The 27,687-nt window shown below is 39.6% G+C and overlaps 1 protein-coding gene across 1 annotated transcript; it reads right to left on the bottom strand.

Annotated features, from left to right (window-relative positions):
* Positions 1 to 593: 593 nt before the first annotated feature.
* On the bottom strand, positions 594 to 27,377 carry LOC107599301 (cAMP-dependent protein kinase catalytic subunit alpha-like). The gene is made up of 10 exons (XM_016290849.1): positions 26,170 to 27,377; positions 16,399 to 16,460; positions 12,975 to 13,103; positions 12,798 to 12,896; positions 8,862 to 8,944; positions 8,282 to 8,408; positions 7,995 to 8,090; positions 7,792 to 7,914; positions 4,816 to 4,980; positions 594 to 3,551 (listed from the first exon to the last, which is right to left on the bottom strand). The coding sequence occupies exons 1-10, from the start codon at positions 26,216 to 26,218 to the stop codon at positions 3,426 to 3,428; spliced, it is 1,059 nt and encodes a 352-aa protein (XP_016146335.1). The 5' UTR covers positions 26,219 to 27,377; the 3' UTR covers positions 594 to 3,425.
* Between the last annotated feature and the right edge of the window lie 310 nt (positions 27,378 to 27,687).

Below are 27,687 nucleotides of genomic sequence, written 5' to 3'. Positions count from 1 at the left end.
CTCCAGGGGAGTTGGAAAATGAGCCTATTTTCAAAAATAGTGGAGTGTTCCTTTAAGTTAAGCATCTTATATTGGCAGTCCAATCAAATTAGTGAAGAAAAAAAACAATTTGTGGCTTAAAGTACTTCTAGTTTATCGAGCGCTTTAAATTGTGGGATACAGTATTGTGCAATGTGCTTCACATTTTATTAAATGTAGTACGTCATCTCAAGGAGATTTAGAATAAATTTCATGCATCTCCAAAAGAACTTGTCCAGCTTGTGCAGGTCCAACCCGAAATTCATGATAAGTGATCCGTCATCATTGCTCGTGGATGCTCCGACAAACTTTTTATTTTTTAGATAAAACGTCATGTGACTAATGACTAGACTCACAGGAAAATTATGTCATGGCAACACAGAAACCTTCAAATACAAATCAGGCATTGGTTAAAAAGTATATATATATATCATGTCCTGTGACAGATATAAAATAAATAAAAATTCGGAACAATAACATTTAAGACGGCACCACATTCTTGTCATTTTAACATTTAAAACTTTATTGGAATGATACATGTTGCAAAATATTATTCTGTGTATTTATTTTTTTTTAACATACTCGATGCGTCCTACGGGTATCCGTCAACTTCTCCAGAAGGTAAAATAATTAAGACTGTTAAAGGCAGAGAATATACAGTATTGTTTCCCGAGAAGGTACAATAGACTACACCATCACCATACCCATGTCGGGAGGAAAGAGACTCCTGTTATTGAAAATACACTTAGAAAATATGCAAAAGTAAATCAAATGTTTTCTTCATGATTTTTTTTTTTAAAAAGCAAATACAAGAGTGTCGGAAACTGGATGTGTTCAAAGGCAAACTGTATCATGGACTGATGCACGCGCGCACAAAAAAAAAGATGACGGACAATGTGAATGAACAGATGAGTGGGAGACTGAAGGATGTGTGACACCCATGTATTTGAAAGGAAGGGACGGGACCCAGAGATAGAGGGACGACATATGAATACCGCCAAAAATGTCACATATTTCCATGCTCTGACAAAAAAAAAAAAGGTGTAATGAAAGATGCATTTGAGCCATAATTTCCCAAAAGTCACTGTTGCTTTTAACAGAACCCTTCCATAGTCCCTTCCACGTTCAAGCTCAAAGATGAGGGGGAAAAAAACTCATGCGAAAGCCAACCTGTACATTATAACTCAGTGCACCAGTTGAGGATAGTCTTCCGTTGCTTCTAGCGTCACAAGACCAGCGCAGTAATCAAAACGTACAGACGCATTCTTTAAACACTGATTGTTTTGTTTTCCAGCTATTCAAACCAAGCCATGGAGCCGTTTCTCCTGTTTTTACACCCATTTTATGACAAAGTCTCCAGAAATGGGGCGAGCAAATGTCCCAGCAATCGCTAGGCATGCAGGAAGAAGTGTGAGGGAGAGAAAATCTAAACCTACCATGTTTTGTGAAATATAAACTCCTGCCCTTTGCTCGTTTATGTTTCTAAAGCTACATCAGCACCCCAATGATCAAAAACGGACCCAATTTGGTCTGTTTTGGCTGTGAATCTGGCAGGCTACAGTGACATAACATTTCCTGAGAGGAAAATGAACAGTAATTTGATCTCATACTGCAATTTAAATGGCATCACAGCCCTTCAGTGTCCAATAGATACTTCCGATATTAAAAGAGTTGCTTGAAATACCAATTTTATCCTGGCACCAATCTGTAGTTTGCAAAATTAAGTTACATTACTCATCATAACAAGCGGAAATAACAAACCAAAACAAACAAACCATAAATCGATTTTGCATGATTTTGAAATCGGCACCTAACGAACAGCTGAAGGACTGAGCTTTAAGCGATGGTGTGCATCTCAGTTTTAAAGGAGAACCGTGTCAATTCTGTGCCACTAACAGCAGCAAAATCCCCAAAATAATGACTTTTATCAATTCTAATATATTATGTCCTTTCTGTTACTCAAACAGACTGCGGTTCAATTTGGTGCCACTATTTGCACAGAAGTTACACTTGACCTTTAAAATCGAATAAAACATTCACCAAATGTGCAACTTTAGAAGTATAACAAAATAAAATCTTTGCAACACACTACGCATTACTGCACACTTCTGGAAACTAAAAAACAACAACAACAAAAAACATGGGGACGTTTGCTTTTAGATTGTCTTGCATCCTACAAAGTTATAGAGCAAGATAAGCGAACAAATTTTGATCAGTTCACTGGACGATATTTCAACAGGCCGAGCTTCACTAACTGGTCAATATCTTAACAACACACAATAAAGTCTACATGAACAACAAGCTTATTTAAAAGCAGAAATGGAGATCGATTAGTGAAGCCTAAGAGAGTTAAACCATCACTAGCAGGAGACACGGTAGAAAAGAATAATAAAAAATACCCAACAACATCATCCACCAGGAACCCAGTGTAACCACAGAAACAGTGCTCTCCTTTAACGTTTTCCTTTAAAAGCATCTTTTTTTAAAAACAACCAGCTGCATTTCAAGCCTTTATGCTCACTTTCTATTCACTGTATTCCTTCACTTTTATGTTTTGTGTTGGTTTATCTCTGGACATTTATCTTGGAATCAAAGCCATCTGAGAAAACCTGTAAAATAATGGATTCGGAGCTTCAAGTATGCTTACATGCTACAGATCTGAAATATTAAGAAGTTTTACGGTCTTATCAGTGGCCACTTTCAACACTGGCTTAAAATACTCTAAATAATCTAGAGAATGACGAATGATGATCCAAATCAACAATATTTATACCAAGCGGCTGATTCTGCCTGATCCTAGAGCACTGTAGGAAATTAATATGCAATGACAAATTTGAAGGACGGTTGTGTGATGCTTGAAATCCAAATGAGAAATGGGTGACGTGTCAAACAAAAAGCCAGATCTCTTGAACGGTGTAAGTTGGATTGATTTGGTATTGGGTGCCAATAGGTGCACAGGAAGTAAACATGATGTGACAGGGTGGAGTACTACAGAGCAAGGACACCAAAAAAATGGGTTGGGGATAATTTTCTCTGGAGAAGCCAAAATTCAGTACCAGAAAGTAACCTCTATATCTCTGGAAAAGCAAAAGAAGTAGTCACAAATATCCGCATACCAGCCAGCCACAGAGAAGTGACCGAATCTCTGCCCAATGGACCCTGGCTACCAAACAAGAGGGAAAACATGAAAATGGACAAGTAACAAGTGACGAAGGATCTGAAAAGGCAACACTGCTGGCGTCTCTCTCAGGACTTCGTTCTTCTCCCTCCATCCGTGTGAGGGCTCTACGTTGTTGTTACCGGATAAGGCTCAGTCCAGTCCATCATCACCACCACCCTGGAAAACGATTCTTCTCTGTGTTGCCCCACATCTAATTTCTCTCCATCCCTCTCCTCCGCTGCTGCTTCTAGAATTCAGCAAACTCCTTTCCACATTTCTCTGTGAAAGAGACCCGGATTTCTTCTTCCTCGTAGTCGTCAAAGTTGCTGGTGTCCCCGGGGCCTTTGCACTTAGGTATGAAGGGGGCTTCCACCTGAAAACACAGACAAAATGGTCAGGTTATTGCATTGAATGAAATATTATGAAGACCATAACATGTACTGATGGTGACTTTACTAATAGAAGTGACTTGAAGCTAGGCCTGGGCGATAAAACGGTATCGATATTTATTGACGGTACACCTTATTCGATAACGATATAAATGTTTTTCGATATAGCACACGATATAAGCACGTACTATGAGTGACGCAGACAGCACGCACAAACACCAACACATGCTGAAATGAGTGCTGCGCCTGCCTGTGATGAGGAGATTGTGAATAAAAAAAATGTATATTAGTCGAATTTAAAATAAACATTTGCATTTAAATGTTAGGTGTGCATCAGGGAGCGTCATCAGTGGCGCCCGAGATGCGGTGATAATGTTGTAAGTGACGTTGTTGCATTTTAATATTTTGTTAGTCTAGCCCACGAGACGCGTTATTCATTCAAAATATTAGAGAAATATAGAAGCTCAATGCGGAGAAGATCTTGAATGGGTTAAAACCGAAACCAAGCCATTCACACAGAACGCATATTCAGTGCATTTTTTAGACGGACAAATATGACTGCTGCACTCGCGTCTCACAGAAGAGATGTATAGAAAGCCATGCAAAGTTAAAATAGTTTAAACTTTTAGAAAACACGTCACGAATTTGTGGAGGTTTATTCCTTTTCACTGCATCTCATACGTTTTTAAATGCAATCTGCATGATGGGCGTTTCAACTCTTTGGATTAAGCAATGCATAAATACATTATGCTGTTTTGTTCATAAGTGTTTATGCAATTTACAAAATTATATTTGATTTTTAGGAGTTAATTTAGACAATGCACGTTTCTATAGAGTTACGTCCTTGCGTTGACAATTTAAATGCGCTGCATTATTTTGCTCATTGCGCCCTCCTGTGGCCTTGGGAGACAATTAGACCTATACAATAAAGACCTATTTAATCTGCATATAAAACATTAGAAATTAGATACGTTTAATTTTTATTGTGTTTGATTCTTAAAACAAAAAATATTTGTTTGTCTCAAATTGTGTTAATTATAATTACAGTGGTTAAATAAAAAAAAAAAAAATTCTATTGCTTTGTGTTTTAAAAAAAGGTTATAAATAATGCCAATAATGATCGATACCGAATTATATGAAACATTATATCGTTGATACATTTTTTTTGCTATATCGCCCAGCCCTACATGAAGCTTGAGGAAATGGCGAGAACATTATAAGAACCCAGTGTGGTTGAGGTGAGATTACCTTCTTCTGGTAGATTGCGATCCAGTCGGTGGTTGCAAACCATTTGTGGCCTTTGATGTCGTTGACGCCGTTCTTGAGGTTACCGAAGCGCTTCGTCAGATCTACCTGCAGCAGGTTTCTCAGCAGGTCCTTCAGGTCAGAGCTAAAGTGTGAGGGGAAGCGAACCTAGAGAAAGATTAAGACACACGGTCAGTGTTTGAAATTCACAAGCACCTTTACAAACAGACGTGACTTCCAATACACCAGAAAGTCTTGTCCTAACTGACACAATGCTGTGACTGAATACTTAAATATAAACCATGCAAAAGACAGCATGTTGCACCCAAACCACAAAAACCAATGAGAGCAGCAGCAGCAGAAGACAGCAACTAAAACCTTTAGATGACTCACAGTTCAAATTTAAACTTAAACTTTCATTTTTAAAATTCATTTCGGCAAAGGATACATTCATGGCAAAAACAAAACAAAACCAATTTAAATATGCAATTAGATGTCTTAAAACATCACAATAACAACTACATACATTTTTTCAGTTTAATGCTGGACGAAAATTGTGAATTTGTCCCCTGGTAAAACCTTTTCAAAAATATGAGTTAAAATATTGCCTAGTAAAGCAAAACAGTCAAATAAAATAAAATCAATAAAATAAAAATAAAAAGTGTCTGCTAAATGAATAAATGTAAATGTAAAATATGCTTGGTTATCTAACACGCACACAAAAAGAAAACATAAAAAGCCCATATGTCTGACTCCAGATCAGCATTTTTTAGTATTATTTATATACTCATAGTTTTTATAAAAAATTTAGAATTAACATTTTTTATATTTTCAGTTGAATTTTTAGTCATTTTTGCTCATTTCAATTTTTACTAATTAATATTTGGTTTTGTTCTTTTTGACAAAAAAAAGCCTCTCTTTGTAGGTTTATTTTTTTGTTTCCATTTGTTTTTGTTTTTATTTATTTCCAGTTAGTAATTTTAATTTTTTAGTTAGTAAATTTTCCAGTTACACAATTTCTGGCAACATTGTCGACTTGACTGCACAGACACTATTGGAAGAGAACTGAACGGAGCTGGACGACGACATCCCTCAACGGTTCTGCTATCGGTACTGGAGAAATTAATAAAACACACATACATTTATTATTGCTATATATACATTATCTTGCAAATTTTATCTCACCAGAGTCGCCAGCTGTTTTTCTCCTCGCCCACGCGGAGGAGCTTCAGCACGCGCAGCATGAAAGCCCCATTTAATTATGATAGAAGAGAGAACTAAACATTCAAACATCTGCTTACACTTTATGCTTGTGGCCGTTTTATTAAGCTAATTTCATTTTTTTATTTCGATTTTGGCTTCTAAGGATTATACAAAAGAAGATGAGGTAAAGCTATTAAAAACTAGCTGCGTTTCGTATCGCGCAACTTCTTTCCCTTCACAGCGGTGCGCATTCGTTCCTCCCTAAAACCCAAACTTAACGTCAGAATCAGCTCAATCGGTGATTGTTGTAAGATGCCGTCTTTACTGTTGCTAAATTGCGGGACATGTTTGATAATAAAATGCTGAAAGCACAATCCGCACAAGAGACGCTATTCCTCAGGCTGAAATGTGTGCAGTGCTCCAAAACGGACAAACAAATTACACTTTGAGCTTCGGGCGCATGTCCAAACGATCAAATACACACAAAATATGTCCAAATGGCCGGCTTGGAGAGTATTTACTTAAACACATTTTATGTCTTAATTAAGTGGAGGAGAACAGTTGGGAGAAAATCCGATGTGTGTCAATATATTGTCTTAAAGTGACAGACTGCCGCTTGGGCCATCAAAATGCAAATCTGCTCTTAATCTTAATAACGTTATAGCTTTAATAAGCATTAATCTATCAATACATACACTGAAAACTATGCAGTGTAGAATATAAAACAATGTTAATTCATCTCTTAATTTGTCATATATATATATATATATATATATATATAAAAAACAAAAAGTACCAATAAGAATACCGTTAAAGTTCCGAATTGATAAGCAGTATCGATAAGCGTTGTAATACCGTTAAAACTTTAACGATACCCATCCCTATCCGTAACTTCACGAAATTATACAAAGTGCAGTCTCCACACTGGTGTTGACTGACAGCCACACATTAGATTCATCCGCGCTGGAGCCGTGCCGGTGCACAACCCACGCAAGGAAGATAATTCCGCAAATAGCATCAATTGCAGGTTTTCAAACAGAGACGGCGACAAAGAGGTCAAACTTATGGACTGCAGCTTTAAATAGTTATTTGTGACCCTGGAGCACAAAACCAGTCATAAGGGTCAATTTTTTTGAAATTGAAATTTATACATCATCTGAAAGCTGAATAAATAAGCTTTGTTAGGATAGGACAATATTTGACCGAGATACAACTATTTGAAAATCTGGAATCTGAGGGTGCAAAAAAATCTAAATATTGAGAAAATCGCCTTTAAAGTTGTCCAAATGAAGTTCTTAGCAATGCATATTACTAATCAAAATTTACGTTTTGATATATGTAAGGTAAGAAATTTACAAAATATCTTCATGGAACATGATCTTTACTTAAATCCTAACGATTTTTGGCATAAAAGAAAAATCTATAATTTTAACCCATACAATGTATTTTTGGCTATTGCTACAAATATACCCCAGCGACTTAAGACTGGTTTTGTGCTCCAGGGTCACGTTTAATAAATTAGTTATTTCATTTTTATTTAGCTTTATTTTTATTTCAGTTTTAGTAAACTTATTTTAGACAGTTGCCTAAGCAAGTGTTTCATCTAATATTTCTATTTTAGCTTTATTTCAGCTTTATTTCAAGTAACGAAAGAACACCAGTTTAGATAAATAACAGCACCACTGACACACGTGTGTGGTGAAGAGTGGCCACTGAACTATATGACATCCAGCGCCAAATCAATCCACTGCAGTGATATTCTGTCGCAGCACTCACCTTCCCAGAAACAATCTTCTCGTAGATCTGGATGGGCTGGTCGGCAAAAAACGGAGGGTAACCGGCAGCCATTTCATAGATCAGCACACCCAGAGCCCACCAGTCCACTGCTTTATTATAACCCTGAGAGACACAGAGAGCTGGAGTTATGCTGAAATGGCTTAAACTGCAGTTAAAACAAGAAAAGCAGCTTTGGTACTCACTTTACTGAGGATGATTTCTGGCGCCAGGTACTCAGGTGTGCCACACAGTGTCCAGGTCCTGCCCTTTACACGTTTAGCAAATCCAAAATCTGTTACCTGAGAAAACAGCAAGAATGAGGATAAATATTGCATGTATACATCTGTGAAAAGCATGTGAGTGAGCCTGTATGGCCTTAAACAGTGACTCAAACACAAGGCAGGTATATTCTTTGCAGTCATGTGACATTCTTGGAGCTGCTACCATTACATTACATTAAGTCATCTGATCTTAAACCCTGCGTGTTTACCTGTATGTAGCCCTGCTGGTCTATGAGCAGGTTTTCAGGCTTCAGATCTCGGTAGATAAGATCAAGTGAGTGAAGGTATTCAAAGGTCAGAACTATCTGGGCGGCGTAGAATCGGGCATGAGGCTCACTGCACCAGACAGAGACAGACAGACAGACACAACGTAAATGTACAGAGGTCATCGGACCTGCACGCACGCTCATTATACAAGAATGAGATGATTAAATAGTTTTAGATGAAGCCTGTCACGTATCAGGACACTGCTGCCACTGTTTGACACGTCATGTCAACTACCCTAAAATATCATCATTAACTGAACTGAAAATAAACAACCTAAACAATGTGAATCTGCATTTTTTTTTCCCATTCTGAAAAAATTCTGGCAATCAAGTCTTTTAACTATTTGCGTTTTCTGGTCAAGAACCATGCACTTAGACAGAATTGATCTTTTACATGTACTCCTTTCATCAGTGGATGTGTGATGATAATAAAAGAAATAATACATATTTGGCAATATGCAAAAGAACCCAGTCGCGTATTGCAGTCAATGACTGTTATGCAATGCGTTGGGTGATTACTCACCTGAACCGGCCGATTCTACGTAAGTGAGAGAACATCTCTCCTCCAGGAACATACTCCATTACCATATACAGGTTAGTATTATCCTAAGTACAGGACACACAAGAGAAAGAGCACAAAAGCATTGAGATATAACCACACACTGCCATTCAAAAGTTTGGACTCAGTCAGATTTGAATCGATTTGAAAGAAGTCTCTTCTACGCACCAAAGCTGCATTTATCTGATCAAAAATACATATTGCAAAATATTATTACAATTAAACTGTCTTCCATTTTAATATATTTTCAAATGTAATTTATTCCTGTGATCAAAGCTGAATTTTCAGCATCATTACTTCAGTCTTCAGTGTCACATGATCCTTCAGAAATAATTCTAATATGCTGATTTGCTGCTCAAGAAACATTTATGATTATCATCATCATCAATGCTGAAAACAGTTGTGCTGCTTAATTTTTGTGTGGAAACCTGATACATTTTTTCAGGATTCTCTAATGAATGGAAAGTTCAGCCGAATAGCAGTATGTCTTTACTGTCGTTTTTGATCAATTTAATGTGTGACTCAAACCTAGGGATGCACCGATACCACTTTTTTCAGAACGAGTCCGATACTTTAATTTTTGGTACTCGCCGATACCGATACCTGTATTTTCACAGGAATTTTTTTCTTTTTTAAATTTTGGGTACAGAAACAAAATAATAGTAATAATAATAATAATATGAATCATGTTAGTTGGCTTCATTTAGCAAACAGATATTACCTTCAGTTATTTCCACACTTAATTATACCTGTTAAAATGTATTGTATAAGGTTTTGTTACTTACACTGTTCATTTTAATGGTGCATTAGAGCTGCTCCATATCAGCAGCTCAATACTGTAATCACAAAACGTTTTCCTAAAATAATGCAGGGAACCACTCGTTATACATTATATGAGTGCACGCGTACTATTTTGGTGATGTAATTTGCTAAACATACGCATGCGTTTGTATTGGTGCAAAATGAGAGACACTTACAGCCCAGCGCATTTCACCCAGTCTTCTAGTTTCACTTCTGCTTTAAATAAAGTTGTGTATGCTTGACGTTTAAAATAAATGCTGTTTATAGTGAATGCCCCTATAATTTTTGTTTGTTTTATATTTACGATTTAGTTTTAATCCAAATGCATGCACTCATGGAGCGAACAGCAATCAAGATCATGCAACAGAAGTGCACACTCTCGGACTCTGTCTCTCTCTCTCGCTCTCCTTACCATCAAATAACTTTAGTAAATTGTGCATTGTTTTAGTCACTTGCTTTTAACATATCCGACCGAACTACAAACTTTCCAGTGATGTCTGTGAGATATTCACGCGACAAGCTCGTGCATCTGTGCAGCAGTGCACTCAATCCACTCAGCGCGCTCTGCTTATCAGCTTGGGCACATCCGCTATACAGGCGTGAATATTGAATGTTTAACATTATATTAATTACTTACATGTACTTCATAGACATCCTTAATCTCTAATAACGCCATTCTACTCCCTGTTGTTTGGTTTTCAGTGTTTCTTTTTCTGGACACAGCTCTATTCACATGCTGTTTGGTATTGGGGCATTTTTACGAGTACGAGTACAGGAGCGCAGTATCGGGCCCGATAACGATACCAGTATCGGTACATCCCTACTCAAAACTCATCTAAAGGCTGAAAGACTGAGATAGATATTTTTGCTATATCATCCTTCTCCAAATATGCAAGTATAGTAGGGGTGCTCCAATCAGGATTTTTGAGGCAGACCACAGAAAGCAGTATCTGCCGATACCGATCTTTTTAAAGCCTTCTTTTTTTTTAATCATTTATAACTATTTATAGTGATACTGATTTTTAGACATTTATTCAGGGCCTGAATTTCATTTTTGAAAATGGAGGGGGGATTCCCCTCTTAAGTGACTCTTGTGAGAGGGGAAGCAGCACTGACTGCTTTCACACAGCAGTCCACTACTGATCCTTGGCTGTTTACCACAAACACAACATTTATCCATTATTACGCAAATGGCTTCAAATCACCACACATCGCGTCTGTCTATAAGCAAGCTGCACGCTGCACAGTTGACACAGGAATTGTCACTTGCACAAACGAGGCAGTGTCACATCATCACTAAAGTTTATAAATTGCATTATCTTTAAATTCTTGCCAGTGTTTAACCATTCAGCGCTCGCGCGCTCTCCTGGACACCATACGCTCATGCACACTCGCAGCGCACACACATAATTCCAGGTTCACATTACTCCGTTTGCAGTGTATGTGGTGCGTATTTTTTCTGCGCTCATGTTAACGGATTAATAAAGCGTGCACACTGCACACGGTTGCTGTCCGGCAGTGCGTTCCAGGTGCGGTGCGTCTGCAGTTGTGCAGAAATCGTTTCCGCACCCAGTCTATTTTTGCTGTGCTGCAAGCGCTGAATTAAAGTAACAGCGCATTTTTTTGCAGTAAATATGAACATGGATTGACACGAAAATGTAGTAATTACACCATAAATGCATATTATTAAAGTCTGTGTTTCACGGTCAACACGTATGGCTTTTTGGCTAGGTTTAAAGGGAAAGAGCACGTTTAGATAAACAAGGCAATAATAGATGGCACTCATGGAGGAAAACAAAGTTCTTCATGAACCACAGGATTGCAATTAACAAACATTTCAATGCAAAAGGAAAAGGCAGTAGAGCTGACTTTTCAGCATTGCAATTCTTTTTTCAGTACAGTAATACAATCTTTCAAAGACATGTTTAAACAATAAATATAAGCAACACATTATTCAATGCTTTTTACTTTTACATTTACTTTAGATTTATATATTAAGTTGCTCAAGCAAGTGGCAAAACATTTAAACTACTTTTCTTACGTTCTTAAGTTCACACAAACTTACCATTGACAGAAATAGTCAGCTCTACTGCCTTTTCCTTTTGCATTGAAATGTTTGTTAATTGCAATCCTGTGGTTCATGAAGAACTTTGTTTTCCTACCTCCACGAGTGCCATCTATTATTGCCTTGTTTATCTAAACGTGCTCTTTCCCTTTAAACCTAGCCAAAAAGCCATACGTGTTGACCGTGAAACACAGACTTTAATAATATGCATTTATGGTGTAATTACTACATTTTCGTGTCAATCCATGTTCATATTTACTGCAAAAAAATGCGCTGTTACTTTAATTCAGCGCTTGCAGCGCAGCAAAAATAGACTGGGTGCGGAAACGATTTCTGCACAACTGCAGACGCACCGCACCTGGAACGCACTGCCGGACAGCAACCGTGTGCAGTGTGCACGCTTTATTAATCCGTTAACATGAGCGCAGAAAAAATACGCACCACATACACTGCAAACGGAGTAATGTGAACCTGGAATTATGTGTGTGCGCTGCGAGTGTGCATGAGCGTATGGTGTCCAGGAGAGCGCGCGAGCGCTGAATGGTTAAACACTGGCAAGAATTTAAAGATAATGCAATTTATAAACTTTAGTGATGATGTGACACTGCCTCGTTTGTGCAAGTGACAATTCCTGTGTCAACTGTGCAGCGTGCAGCTTGCTTATAGACAGACGCGATGTGTGGTGATTTGAAGCCATTTGCGTATTTTGAGAGCAAACGGTGATTCACTCTCGCTGTTTGTGAAATTACATCTCACACAAGGTTTTAAAATTACTTTATAAGTTATCCAATGAAGAAATATGAAGGCGAGTACCTCACCTTCAGCATTATAATGATTTCACCCACGCCTGACAGAGACTGAGACGGTGCCGCTGCATGTCATGCCAAATCTCTCACGGCAGTGTCATCAGCTTGAGATCGTTTTTTTGAGATCGGCCTTTTTAGAGACCGCCGATCAATCATCCCAACATGATTATCGGCCGATCAATCGGAGCACCTCTAAAGTACACATATACACACACACACAGCTGGTACCTTGAACGAGTGCTCCAATCGCACAAGGAACGGGAAACTGACAGCCTGCAGGATGCGTTTCTCATTCAGCGTGTGTTCGATCTGTTTCAGTTTCACCACCTGAAAAACACGAGAAGATGAGCGCTAACATAGACACACACACACACCGTTCAGCGGTGATTCCTCAGAGTGGCTTACCTTCTGTTTATCGAGGATCTTCATGGCAAAATGCTGGCCTGATTCTTTGTGCTTGACTAGCATGACTCGTCCAAATGAGCCAGTGCCTAGAGTCTTCAACCTCTCAAAATGGTCCAGAGATGCAGTGTTCTGTACAACCAGAGAAATAAAGAGGAAGAGAAGATGGAAATTGTTGTTCAATACATTTTTTTTTTTTTCCAAAGACAAATTTGAATGTCCCTATATCTATATGGTTTCTCTAGAGCAGTCAAACTTTCTTGGCAATGATTATTTCACTTATTATCTGAATGTTCACTAACAAGATTATCTACAGTTTAAAGTATGATTTTCAGAAATGTGAAATACAGTAAATAAATCATTCACTATACGTCAAATTTTACTTCTATTATTTCCTCAGGGTATGTAGTACAAAAGCTGTGTACTGAAAAATCACAGAGACTCCATTGTTATTAAGAAAAACAAACAGCAGGTCAGTTCACCTTGTGTACAGAAGGGGGCGCTATGCAACACGCATGAACTCATAGGCTGACAAAGTGATTGTGTGCAGTGCAGAAAATGGGATTAACTGACCTGTGCTGGGTTCTCCCATTTCTTTAGGAAATCTTCTTTGGCTTTAGCAAGAAACTCCTTAACTGAAAATGAAAAAGGCAGATATAATGTGCGTGTTATTATTTATGTGCACAACAGAACAACATTGCACTTAGAGACATGCTAATATGCTAAAAACGAAAAGAAAAAAAATCTGATGAGATATTGCCATTGGAATCTGTTAAAATGTCAACAAGTAGGATATGTAAAAACAGGCATGCTGTATGACAGTCAACATCAACCTTTTACAGCCCCTACAACACATTAAAGTCCATAGTTGCTGGTCTACCCTTATTTATGACAGCAATTTACGTCATTTCGTCAGCTGTGCTGCGTATGAGCTGCTGAAATGCCTGGGAAGACTGCTGAGAACTACTACCTTTTCTACACGTCACACTGCATGTACACAAAGTGAATCTCATGAAAACATTTCACCCTTAAATAAATGTATCCTCATTATTCTTAATTGTGATCTTAATTACATTGTATTACTTTAAAAATACATAAGCAGTTTGCAAAATATTACCACTGTTTACATTTTTTACAATTTCAAAAATAGGCATTACCGCATGCTTTTCATATTTTTTTATGTTGATTAAAAAAAAAAAAGTATTAATTGGTGGAATTCTGCAGCCATATAATACAGGTAATTTAAAGGGAAGGTTCACCCAAAAATGTAAATTCTGTCATCAATTACTCAGCCTTCCAAACCCATATGAGGTTCAAAAGAAGATATTATGAAGAATATCAGTAATCAAACAGTTGATGGTAGTCATTGACTTCCACAGTATATATTTTTTTTTACCATACTATGGAAGTCGATGGCTACCGTCAATTGTTTGGTTTCCAACATTCTTCAAAATATCTTATTTTGTGTTCAACAGAGAGAAAAAAATTCATAAAGGTTTGGAACAAGTTAAAATTGAGTAAATTATGAGAATTTTTGGGTGAACTATCCCTTTAACTTCCTATGTATTTACATCTTACATTCACATTTGAGACTATTTTAGCTGAGCATCCTATAATTTGCTGCACTTACATTTCCCCTTCTCCAATCAACTTTTTAATCAAATTAAGTTGTTCCTCTGAACAATGTATGGAATGGCCCATTTTACTTCAGAAGGAAATATATTTTATATCAATGTGTGGAACATTGCTTCCGTTCCTCCTTAATAAAGGACAATTAATGACCTGTTTATTTCTCAGAATGAATGAATTCTCTAATTAAACTCCACACTGCTATTATTTTGAACACACCTCTTTTAATGCATCAGTCAGTTACTCAGAACAAGCAGCATGCATGTCATGCCAGTTGGGTCTGTTGTTTTTCTATTACACTACTACATCCATAAGTAAATTATTTGCAATGCAGAAATATCACTACTGCTAACAGTGGTTCATCAGGTTACTGATGTTGTAAAGTTAAACTAGCATCTCCATTATATATCAATTTAAGTTCCCTACCACAAAAACACCCAAACAAACTCAAAACTGTGGCCGTCACAGTATTGACCACTTCCGTTTTTCATCATGTTTTTTGTGTGTTCAGAGCCTGTGGCAATCACTCTCATTGGCTGTTCGTGGTAAAGGCCTGTTCTAATTTCCACTGTTGTTAAAACCACATCGACTGAGCTCATGTTATCTAATACTTCCTGAGCCCACCATGACAGAACAAGAGCTCAGACCCAAATCAATATCTACTGACTCTCTCACACTTCATATTTCTCTCACTCTGTGTGTGTGTGTGTACATGTGAGAAAAGTCACAGCATCATAATTTCTGCTTCAGAAACTGAGAAAGAATCAGCAATCAGGTGAGCACACCAATGAAGTACTACTTGAGTATTGCTCCCTCTACTCTTTATAGGACTGTGTGGGAACGTTCAGACTACAGGCTCTTCCTCATTCCACACTACCAGCGCTCACTCTGGGGAAATGTGAGCTGTCGCAGCCACTGAGGAGATCCAACTGTTGCAACTGCTGCGCCCAGAGGAGAAATCCAAAGAAACGCAGTGTGATTGCTGCCATTGAGGACTCTACCGCGGGACACACCCACGTGAAGCATTCTCAAAGTGCAATGCTTTTAAATCCGAAGTAGGGGCATTAAACAATCTCTCTCTGTGGTGAAAAAGGCGTAGAGCAAGGTTAGTCACACTCGAATCTACTGCCATTATCTCCAGTCCACAGGCTCCAGGCAAAGCCTGAGAGAGAGAGAAAAAGCCTCACCCCACAACTTCCCGTCAATTCCCCTGCCTTATTATCTCTGAGAGAGATTCAGGAGTGTCTCTCTCACAAACGCAGTGGTTGATGGGACTGCACACACTCCAGGGGCATATTTGTACTTCATTTAGATAATATGTAGAGGAACTACAGTAGAAGATAGAGGCAGCGGAGAGGACAGTGTCCAAAGTTCACCTAAAATGGATGCTGATCCAATGCTCCATAAAACCGTGCAACAAAAGGTGCTCGAAGCAGATTCAAAACATAGGTAAGGCCTCAGCCGCTTCGCCGTGCACACAACCCGAAAGAAAAAAAAGCCATACTTATTATCTGAATGTTCACTAACAAGATTATCTACAGTTTAAAGTATGATTTTCAGAAATGTGAAATACAGTAAATAAATCATTCACTATACGTCAAATTTTACTTCTATTATTTCCTCAGGGTATGTAGTACAAAAGCTGTGTACTGAAAAATCACAGAGACTCCATTGTTATTAAGAAAAACAAACAGCAGGTCAGTTCACCTTGTGTACAGAAGGGGGCGCTATGCAACACGCATGAACTCATAGGCTGACAAAGTGATTGTGTGCAGTGCAGAAAATGGGATTAACTGACCTGTGCTGGGTTCTCCCATTTCTTTAGGAAATCTTCTTTGGCTTTAGCAAGAAACTCCTTAACTGAAAATGAAAAAGGCAGATATAATGTGCGTGTTATTATTTATGTGCACAACAGAACAACATTGCACTTAGAGACATGCTAATATGCTAAAAACGAAAAGAAAAAAAATCTGATGAGATATTGCCATTGGAATCTGTTAAAATGTCAACAAGTAGGATATGTAAAAACAGGCATGCTGTATGACAGTCAACATCAACCTTTTACAGCCCCTACAACACATTAAAGTCCATAGTTGCTGGTCTACCCTTATTTATGACAGCAATTTACGTCATTTCGTCAGCTGTGCTGCGTATGAGCTGCTGAAATGCCTGGGAAGACTGCTGAGAACTACTACCTTTTCTACACGTCACACTGCATGTACACAAAGTGAATCTCATGAAAACATTTCACCCTTAAATAAATGTATCCTCATTATTCTTAATTGTGATCTTAATTACATTGTATTACTTTAAAAATACATAAGCAGTTTGCAAAATATTACCACTGTTTACATTTTTTACAATTTCAAAAATAGGCATTACCGCATGCTTTTCATATTTTTTTATGTTGATTAAAAAAAAAAAAGTATTAATTGGTGGAATTCTGCAGCCATATAATACAGGTAATTTAAAGGGAAGGTTCACCCAAAAATGTAAATTCTGTCATCAATTACTCAGCCTTCCAAACCCATATGAGGTTCAAATCCCCCTCCTCCCTCCACTGATCCTCCTGAAGAACGAGATTCCCGCTTCCCACCATGCCTCCTGGAGCTTTTTCGGTCACACATGGGCCCTGCCGAGATGGTTCCTCCTTTCTCCTCTTACTCACAGCATCAGGCTCATAGCCCTAGGCATCTTCCTAAGAGGTCCTCGCACACTTGACCCTCGCATCCACTTCAGCTAAGAGCTACAGGTGTGCTTTCAACACTGCTTTTGTCTCCAAGTGTGGCCAATGATTCAGTGTGCTGATCCTGCTCTTCCTCTAGTGCCGAATGTTGAACTAAAGCCCTCGCTTTCTGCAGCTCCACTGTGCGGACATCACCCTGGTAAATCAATCCCCCCTCATGCTCCGTTTGTATCAATATTTATTCTGTACACAGTGCCATTCCACTCACCCTCAAGTGGAACACACACACCTAAAACACAAGCACATACACAAACACACGCACTAGATTGATCCAAATAGGGACCTGGTCGCTTAGGGGAGGGATAAACCTATAACAGCAGTGTCTCATCTAATGAAAAACATGGACAATAAATAGATTGCGTGGCAGTTCCTACAAACCTAAACAAAGCAAAGAAATGGTAACTTATTAAAAGTGGAGAAATTAGGGTCAAAAAGACTCCAGTGCCTGGAAAAATTAAGTGGGCATAAAGGGTACTGCATTAAATGCGTCCCATTGGTCCCTCAAACCCTGGCAATGTCCTCTAGTGGACAGAGTCCACAATTGATTAGTCAAATCAATCAGGGTGGCCCCTCAGCTGCTGTTGCTCGCTCTGACGCACACCAAAGGGGGTCGGCTAGTAGTGCATTGACAGCAAGCGCCCCGCTGTTCTACAAAAACACACACACACACACACATATCTGAGAGCAGCACCCATTTGCAGACAGTGCAGCCTCAGGCCTGGCATTTCAGCCACTTTCAGGGAATAAATGCAGTGGTACAGCAAGAGTAAGGCAGAGACACCGGAAGAATCAGGGACAGATGGATTTAAAGACTGAGGCAGATCCAGCCACCCTGGCCAGGTGGAGACTCAAGGGACAGTGACACCTTTGGTAAGTCTCTCCCTCCTCCATGACCTCATTTCTCAAGACTATAGGTGCTGCTCTAGTCCAGGTATAATCTCTTTTCGGCTCTCAGATACTTGACACGCTTCCACGGACTAACTTTGTGGATACAGAGTTGGTAAACGTGGGGTATTTTAAGCAAATGTCCATGTGCCCTGGTGGGAATTTGAGAGGAGACTTTTAAAAATCACACAACAGTCGACCAAAGACAATGCGGAAGAGTTGGTAAAAAAAGGACTGATTTAACAGATGCTATGAAGACACCGCCTGTAAAAAAAACCCATCAAATTGCAAATCAAATGCGTCTAGGCCAATCGCAAACTATCAAAGAGTCTGGCGTCTGACCCTACAGTCATCTGAGAGTGGATAAGCGCCACATGAACGGGTGATGCCGTTAGCCTTAGTTCATAATTCAGACTGGCAGGAACAGCAGAACACTGGGACCCCAACAAAGCGGGACACACTGACAGGTTTCCCAGGAGACAGAGAGCCAGCTTCCCTGGAACTCCTGTATGACGCAGCCAATGCCAGGCAACAGCACAAACATTAGAAGATGAATAAAAAGGGCTTTGTACCCAGGATGTGCGTGTCGGCAGTCCCACATCAATCCACAAAGCACAGCGAGAGGTGCTAATCTAAACATGATCTCCATATCACACATGACTTAAATTTACAACATACTTTCTGTTAAACCCAAATCTCTTTTTGATCCCATTATGAAAAACATCTATAATTCATGGTCAGCCAATATGGGTTTTCAAAGGGAAATATAACATCTATAGAGCAGGATAATCAAAACAATGGCATTTAATGAAAATGAAAGCAAATTTCTAAAATAAACAACATTTACTTAAATTGTAAAAATGAACCGTTTATCCTCCATTGGCTAAACCTTAAATGGTCAAATATAAGCCTGGTTGATATATCATCATCCATAATCAAAGGTGAAGTATTCAAGATGATAATCGGTTGATCTCACACACTAATTTTGGAGTCAGGCCAGCACTTCCCTATAGATCAGACGGGGAGGTAAGCCCTTTAGACATGCAGGTTTCTCCTCCCCCTTTGCCAAGCCCCGCCTTCCACACTTATGTCCAAACACTCACTGTGCCAGCAGCCTTAACCCACATAATGTCTCAGGTCAGTCACTCACTCCAGCAAGAGGCCTCCGACTCATCCTGGGACTGGTAGTAGCCGCCCTCCCCACCGCTAGGTTCACCGAGACAGGGACCTGCCCGCTGGAACAGCCTCTCTGCCAACCTCTGCAGCACTGACATGGTAAACAGCCGTGAAAGTAAGCGTGGCGTAGAGGCATCCGACTTTGTACGGCTGTGTTTCCAAACTCTTTTTACAAAAGAGAAGTAAGGATCACTTCTTGTCCGAGACTCTTCTATTTTGACCTCTCTGATGATTTGGGACTCAGGGTAGGCAGGGCTGAACCTTCGGCGTTTCCTTGCCTTCCTGTGCTGGGCTTACACACCCTGTTTCCTCCTGTGGGGTTCCTTGAACAGTCAGGGACTTGTGTTTCCACCACAGCCCACCTATGCATTAACCCTTACTGTCGTACCTTGATCTGATCCACAGCATTGTCTGCCATGTTGTCCTCTCTTGTCCGTGCACACAGTAAAATATGGCCCTCCCCGGCCTGTGGCCCCGGATGGTAGTCAGCACCTGTCTCTAGGGATCAGGGCGGTCTACTGCCGATGGAGCAGATATGGATGTGAAGCATGGCATGAATAAAGTCCCCCATTCCGACCAGGGGAGAGAGAGCTAAAGCCCACCGTGGGGATGCCCGCTGGAACAGCCTCTCTGCCAACCTCTGCAGCACTGACATGGTAAACAGCCGTGAAAGTAAGCGTGGCGTAGAGGCATCCGACTTTGTACGGCTGTGTTTCCAAACTCTTTTTACAAAAGAGAAGTAAGGATCACTTCTTGTCCGAGACTCTTCTATTTTGACCTCTCTGATGATTTGGGACTCAGGGTAGGCAGGGCTGAACCTTCGGCGTTTCCTTGCCTTCCTGTGCTGGGCTTACACACCCTGTTTCCTCCTGTGGGGTTCCTTGAACAGTCAGGGACTTGTGTTTCCACCACAGCCCACCTATGCATTAACCCTTACTGTCGTACCTTGATCTGATCCACAGCATTGTCTGCCATGTTGTCCTCTCTTGTCCGTGCACACAGTAAAATATGGCCCTCCCCGGCCTGTGGCCCCGGATGGTAGTCAGCACCTGTCTCTAGGGATCAGGGCGGTCTACTGCCGATGGAGCAGATATGGATGTGAAGCATGGCATGAATAAAGTCCCCCATTCCGACCAGGGGAGAGAGAGCTAAAGCCCACCGTGGGGAAAAAAAAAAAGCACTCAATTTTTGCAACTGAATGTAACAAGCATATTCAAATGACATGCAGTCACATGCAAATAGAAATCCACTCTTCACACATGGATTCTAGCAGCAGCATGCCACTGAGATCCATTTCACACATATCTGTTTCACCACCACCAACTACGCCTTATGCAGGCTAGGCTTAAAAGGCGCCTTGAAAGGTTTTTGACTTTGGATGAAACTGCATCAAATATATGGCAGAGGACTTGTATACATGGGTAGTTGACAAAAAACATGTATTTGAACTTTTTTCCAATATCATCATTGTTCACCTAAAATAAATGCCCCTGTGGAAATGAGTTCATTTCTGATTTATATATATATATATATATACATATATATATATATATATTATATATATATATCTATATATATATATATATATATATATATATATATGAGAAAATCATTCACTTAGCTTCATGTAATTTCAAACCAGTTTGCTTTTTTTCCCCATCGTGGTTTTTCACCATTTTGAATGAACTTTTCGCTTTTTTGCAGTCAGTAAAATATGCATGACAAATTTAACGTTAAACGTAGTCACTCAATTAATATTAGTCTATTTCATGAAGATAAACAGTAGTTTTAAAGTTTTCGATGAAGTAAGCCCTATACAATATCCCGCTAAATGACACTCGACGACCCAATTACGCTCCTTTAATAAGATTCTTCTTCTGAGTGCTTCACATTTTTCTATGCACTAACACTTTCTAATACTTCAAGTTGATTTGGGTGGGTGATTCCTAAGAGATACTTTTATCAAGATTTTCATTTAATGAGGGGGGGGGGACTTTATATAATAAATAGCCACGTGATAATTTGGATAAAGTCATTACAGCTCGTACCTGCTAAAAACATCTGTTTTGGTTCTTATCATCATGTTTATCATGCTGAAATCTTGTGTTTTAAACCATATGAGTTTAAACTTCTGATATACGGTTTTCTGAGAGCACACATCCGAAGCACACGGACAGAAAGCGGCTGTCACAGCATGTGACTACTAAACTAAGTTCTCATTCACACACAAGTTTACATTAAAAACACACAAGTTACAAAAACAGTCGGTTATGTCTGTGAAGGTAAACAGCTGGGAAATAAAATCACATGTTTATTTTAGATCTGTGTGGCAGCAGCAATATACATTAAATAAATCAATAAATCCACTGCTCTCTTGTCTGCTCTGAGACTGGGACTCTAAATAGTGTTCGGTGCTTGTCTGTGCAGCCAAAGACAAAACAGTTAGCATGTTTTGCTCAAACTTTCACCATGGCATTACACCATTGTCGCTTGCGAAATCAAAATGACGGCGCCTTGGGTGTAAACGTACAGATTATGGGGTGGTAATATTACAATGAGATCCCTTTGCCACGTCACCAAGGGAGCGAAATCAGATGCGCTCGTTTTTTCAGAAGCTTGAAGAAAAAGGCTTAACAAAACAAAGTTACTGGGTTAATCTTTTTCACGTTTCCTTGGTTGGTAGATGCACCGGGGGCTGATTATAGCACTTAAAACCTGTAAAAGTCAGATTTTCATGATATGTCACCTTTAATGAAAAATAAATGAAAGAAATACATAATCATAATCTATGACAAAAAATATACTATTATAAACTAGGTTAGTGGATAATTCAGCAGCAAAAGTTATTCTAGAAAAATCATGGGTGCACAATTTTATAAAAACATTAAACTGAACATTTAGTGAAACAACATTTAGTGGGGAAGGGGAACAAATAAAAGTTAAGTGTAGGGTTAAATCTGGTAAAATGCTACACATTGCTCTTTGTATTGTTGTAAAATACATTCATGAAAAACAAGTATGTATAATATATATATATATTTTTTTTTTACACAAACATACATACACAGTGCCGTAAAAAGGTTTTTGCCCCCTACCTGTTTTGTTTATTTTTTGCATATTTGTCACACGTAAACAACCAGTTATTAGATTTAGGGGGCAATTACTTTTTCACGTAGTGCCAGGCTGGTTTGGACAGCTTTTTTCCCTTAATAAATGATATCATAATTTCAAAACTGCAGTTTGTATTTACTCAGGTTATCTTTGTGTAATATTAAAATTAGTTTGATGATCTGAATCTTTTAAGTGTGACATATGCAAACAATTAAAAAAACAGGAAGGGGCCAAAACCTTTTTCACACCACTGTACACACACGCAACATATGATAGATAGAACAGAACAAAATACTTAATCTTTCATTGCGCAAAATTCTAATACGAAAGCGTATGGCTCCAATACAGAGTGGCACAAAGCGCTTAAATGTGCATTCCATGCGCAGAATGATGCGCTTGAAGCAACACGGAGTCACAGCGCTCCGCATAGAAAAGTGAAGAGATATTGCTGCGTAGTGTACTATATCTGTGCGATATTTTATTGAGCATTTTCTTTTAACAGTTTTACATCTCAGTTATTGTGTGCTCTTGAAGAGTTTCTTCGTTTTGACTGTAGTAACCGAACGCAACAAGCAGTTTGAATGCTAAATTGAGGATGACAGACAGACACAGCGGGGAGAAGAGTTTACGTGAACTTGACTTAAATATTCATCTATACTTCACATTAAACTATGGAACAGCTTAGGAACACTTAATATATAGTGCACAAAAACTTTATGGTGCTTTATAATGTTTTTGTGCCTTTCGTGGGGCTTAACAATAACACCGCATAGTATACGCACAATATCGGATTTGGATCGGTCTAATCTGACCGATACCCGATCCGGCAGAAAATGGCAGTATCAGAGCCGATACCGATACTGAGTATCGGATCGATGCATCCCTAGGTAAAACTGTTTTGCTGTCGCACTTTGTATATATAAAAAATAAATAAACAAATAAAAAAACCATACCACCCATCCCCAGCAGGCAAAAAGCGCTTATAAAATGAAGGAATATCTTGGAGACATCTGATGCTGCTATTAAAAACTCACACAAGAAAGCAGAAGCAAAGCAAACTTTTGCGACAGGAAAAGAGAGAAAGCAAAGAAATTAAATCGCCTGAAGATGCAGACAGAAGGCCACACACAAAGTGGTCTTGTTCATAACAGTGTTCATCACATGAGGTTCAAGAGACTGTTCAGCGTCAACACTCCAGGCCGGCTGGATCACACAGGCTGCATCATATGACCCCGCCTCCATGACTTTACAGTCCGGACCTCCTCCTCCTCTTCGCATCGGTTCCCAAGTGCTCTCTGAAGACTCATGGCAGGCCTGTGTTTATGTTTCGGGTCCTCTTCACTCACATCCTCCTCATAAATACAATTATTGCTGGTTTGACCTTCGGGGTCAGAGATTTTTTTTCTCATGAAACCCACTGCAGCTGTTGAATTAGGGTTCCTTTTCTCAGCTGTTCCTGGAGCATGTTTCCATTTATGATGATATGTAATCATTGCCACGCTATGAAGTTCAAATGGGAGAGGACACCAGGCTATTCAACTTAGAGATAAACTCAATTTATTGAGGGATGGATTCAACTGATGTCCAAGAAGAGAACTGCACCTATGAAGACTGCCTGTGACTTTATTATAAAGGTTGAAAAATTGTTTCAGCTGCCAAATAAACAAGCACCAAGTTTCAAGAGCTATAGTTCTAACTCTTACAGCTATTGCTCTCTAATAATAATAATAATAATAATAGTAGTAGGACATGGCAAGCATGCAATTCACAGGTAAACAACAAGCAAAATCTTTAGAGGACATTATTCTTGCATCTCTTCCTTGCAAAAGCTTTGCATTCATGATACTCTTCCAAAGAAGAACACATGGACTTCTTGCAAAAACTAAGGCTACGTTTACACGACAACGGTGTAGTCAAAAACAGAAAAGTTTTTCCCTTGCGTGTTTAAAAATCATCAGATTTTCATGCAAGTCCTGAAAGTTAACAAAGAGAACCCAATCAAACAAATGAGATGAAAATATATACTCTTGTCATTTATTTATTCAGGAAAATGATCCAATATTACATATCTGTGAGCAGCAAAAGTATGTGAATCTCTAGGATTAGCTGTTAATTTGAAGGTGAAATTAGAATCCATCTGTTCAGAGGTTCCACTGTTACCCTCCCCAGGAGTGGTCCACCAACAAAGAACACTCTAAAAGAAAGACATGTAAAAGTCCACTAGGTTTCAAAGGACTGCAGGCAAACTTCTAAGCAACTAAAGGCCTTTCTCACATTGGCTAATGTTAATGTTTATGAGCCCATCATCAGGAGAACGCTGAACAACCATGGTGTGCATGTCAGAGTTGCAATTGCTGCTCATCTGCAGTTTGCTAAAGATCATGGACAAGTCAAAGGAATACTGGAGAAATGTTTTGTGGATGGATGAGACCAAAATAGAACATTTTGGTTTAAATGAGCAGCGTTATGTTTGGAGAAAGAAAACACTGCATTCCAGCATAAGATCCTTATCCCATCTGTGAAACATGGTGGTGTTGGTGGTAGTATCATGGTTTGGGCCTGTTTTGCTACATCTGGTCCAGGATGGCTTGCCATCATTGATGGAACAATGAATTCTGAATTATACCAGCAAATTCTGAAGGAAAATGTCAGGACATCCGCCTGAATGACATGAGGGTGAGTAAATGATAACAAAACTGTATCTTTGGGTAAAACATTTCTTGTAAAAAAGTAATACACCTTCATTTGTTGTAATATAGACATAGAATAAACACATTTGGCAATTATCACAACCAACAAATGTGTTCTAAAAGGCTCATGGCTTGTGCAACATTATTGCAAGAGGCTGAAGAGATTCACCAAAACTTCCTGACAACCTCAAGTGTTTACACAAAAGAATCCTTGAAAACTCTTCCTTGGATTCACTCGTAAGCCATGTCTCATGCATGCATATTTTTGCTCTGTTGTATCAAGCATGCTTAACTTATGCTTAACGTTTTAAAGCAGCTATAATACCCGCTAAATCTAGAAAGTAGTGATGTTTGTCAAGAGATCATTAAACGGCTATGACTAGTTGCAGAGGAAGTGTATAATCTGAATGTCTAAAAAATAGATATTGCTTTGCGACTGGTTTGATTTCCAGACTCACTCTCAGTGTCATAATCAAGGACACCCTGCTTTTGACAATCACATTCAACTCTAACATCTCATAGCAGTCAATTAAAGTGATTTAAGAGCACTGGGCCTTTATTTGAAGATCATATAGGATCCTGGGATACTTAAGGGAGGGGTAATTTAGAAACCATCATATTGCTATCAACCCCATATGAGTTTTCTACCGTGAGGCACACAAAAGAGATATTATGCACTGACAGCCTTCCTCACTATATTTGTACATACTTTGAAAGTTAATGCGCCATTGTCTTCCTCTGAGCTCCACAGAAGAAAGTTACAGGCTTAGAAGGACATGATTGTGAGTAAATACTAGATTCGTCATTTTGGGGTGAACTATACCTTTAACTATGATGTCAGATCATGTTAGTCATTCATTCAATGGAAACGAATGGCCAAGATCAGTTCAGGCAGGCGGTTCACTATGCTTTGAAACCCAGCCTGAGTGAGACTAATTCAAGTAAACACACAAACACTTACCGCTCTCCATCTCATTGCCCTTGTTCTTGGCGGTGGGCGCGTTGCCCATGATTGCAGGCCAGGTATAACAGATCGAAATCGACTTTTTCTTTACGCCAACTGTCTTCAGACTCCGTCCCCTTTTCTGCTCATACGATTTCTGCGTCCGTTGCACTAGCTATGTCTGGTCATAACTCGATGGATCACAGTATGCTGTCAGATAACATACAGTCTGGAGGTTGATCGTAGCTGGTTAGTTGGTTAGCTAGCTAGCGAGCGAGCGCTAGCTAGCTAACAGTAGCTGTCTGGTTGCAGTGCTTCGGGTTCGGTAATGTCTCTCGGCTCTCCTGGGTCGGCTCGGGTCCGTTGAAATAGCACTAAGAGCCCGTCTTCTTCTCTCGTTCCTCTTCCTCGCTCTGCTAACCCTCAGCGAGGCCCTCGACTTTCCTCTCGAGCGCCACAAGCCCTTGTTTTCAGCCTCCGTGCGCGATTCCTGTCGCTGCACGCCGACTTGGCCGTACCTTTTCGGTAGCCTGGTCGTTTGCTCGTTTATGTTGATAAAGCAATTCGGTCGTGTGCACTATGTAGTTCGCATAATTCGACAGTCAGACCCCTTCCATTAATCCCCTATCCACAGCTACAGGGAACTCCTGCTTCAGCGAGACCTACGCGATGCCCATTGGCCGTTATGCTTGTGACGCGCTAGCGCAGTGCGCCGCTGATTGGATAAGAGCTCAGCAATCCAATGCAGGGTGAGCGATGATTGGCCAACTGATATCTGTCTGTAGGATTTTATCCCACCCCCGCAAATTGACAAATAACGTAATCTATTTTCATTTCATTAACACGGGTTTCTCTGTCCGCTTTCCGTCTTTGTAAACGGGCGCGGTCTTTTGCCTTCTCAATCCAGAATCGGTTTCATTCACAATCCTTTGGTGATCCTCTGCGGTGTGTTTGTTAGCGAAATGGCCGCGCAAGCCCCTCCCGCGAGACTAATCCGTGATGGGCTGCATGACGTCAAGGCGGTCTATTTTTAGAAAGTTGGTCAGAATTTGAAAACGCGAACACCTTACGTCTATGGAATATTAAAACGGGGTCTGTCTTGTGCAAAACAAGCACGCCGAGGTCATATGCGCAGGTAAATGCATTGCATTTCGGCAACGAATGCGCGCGCTAGGATCGTGCAGGAAACGGAAAACGAGTCCCAAGTACCAGCCAACGCGGTTTCGTGATGCACGTGAGCAGGTTGCATGATTTACTGTGCATAGCAACCGCAAATGCATTAATAATGCCGTGCAATAACATAAAGAGAAGCAAAACCCACAACGTGACACTGATGCTAATTAAACACCGATTTAAAAAAAACACTACTTTGAGATTGTCACATATGCTGCAATAGTTGTTGCCAAGCAACAAGCAAGCGGCTTGTGTCACTCCAAACATGGTGTGCTCCTGCATAATGCAACAACTTTTTTATGAATGAAAAGGCTGCACAGCTGCAGCCACTCTGTGCACAAGGCAAATCAAAGTAAAACAACT

The sequence above is a fragment of the Sinocyclocheilus grahami genome, unplaced genomic scaffold, assembly GCF_001515645.1.
Source record: "Sinocyclocheilus grahami isolate Dianchi unplaced genomic scaffold, SAMN03320097.WGS_v1.1 scaffold264.1, whole genome shotgun sequence".
Classification (NCBI taxonomy): Eukaryota; Metazoa; Chordata; class Actinopteri; order Cypriniformes; family Cyprinidae; genus Sinocyclocheilus; species Sinocyclocheilus grahami.
The sequence above is the reverse complement of the archived record's forward strand: the minus strand, read 5'-3'. Positions and strand labels throughout refer to the sequence as shown.

Bases quoted from the DNA above. Each gene is read 5' to 3' on its own strand.
- LOC107599301 (XM_016290849.1), bottom strand. From the start codon at position 26,218: ATGGGCAACGCGCCCACCGCCAAGAACAAGGGCAATGAGATGGAGAGC. The intron at 16,461-26,169 runs GTAAGTGTTTGT...TTTCATTTTCAG, and splicing joins GGGCAATGAGATGGAGAGCG to TTAAGGAGTTTCTTGCTAAA. The intron at 4,981-7,791 runs GTGAGTGCTGCG...ATCTTTCTCTAG, and splicing joins AGAAGATTGTTTCTGGGAAG to GTTCGCTTCCCCTCACACTT.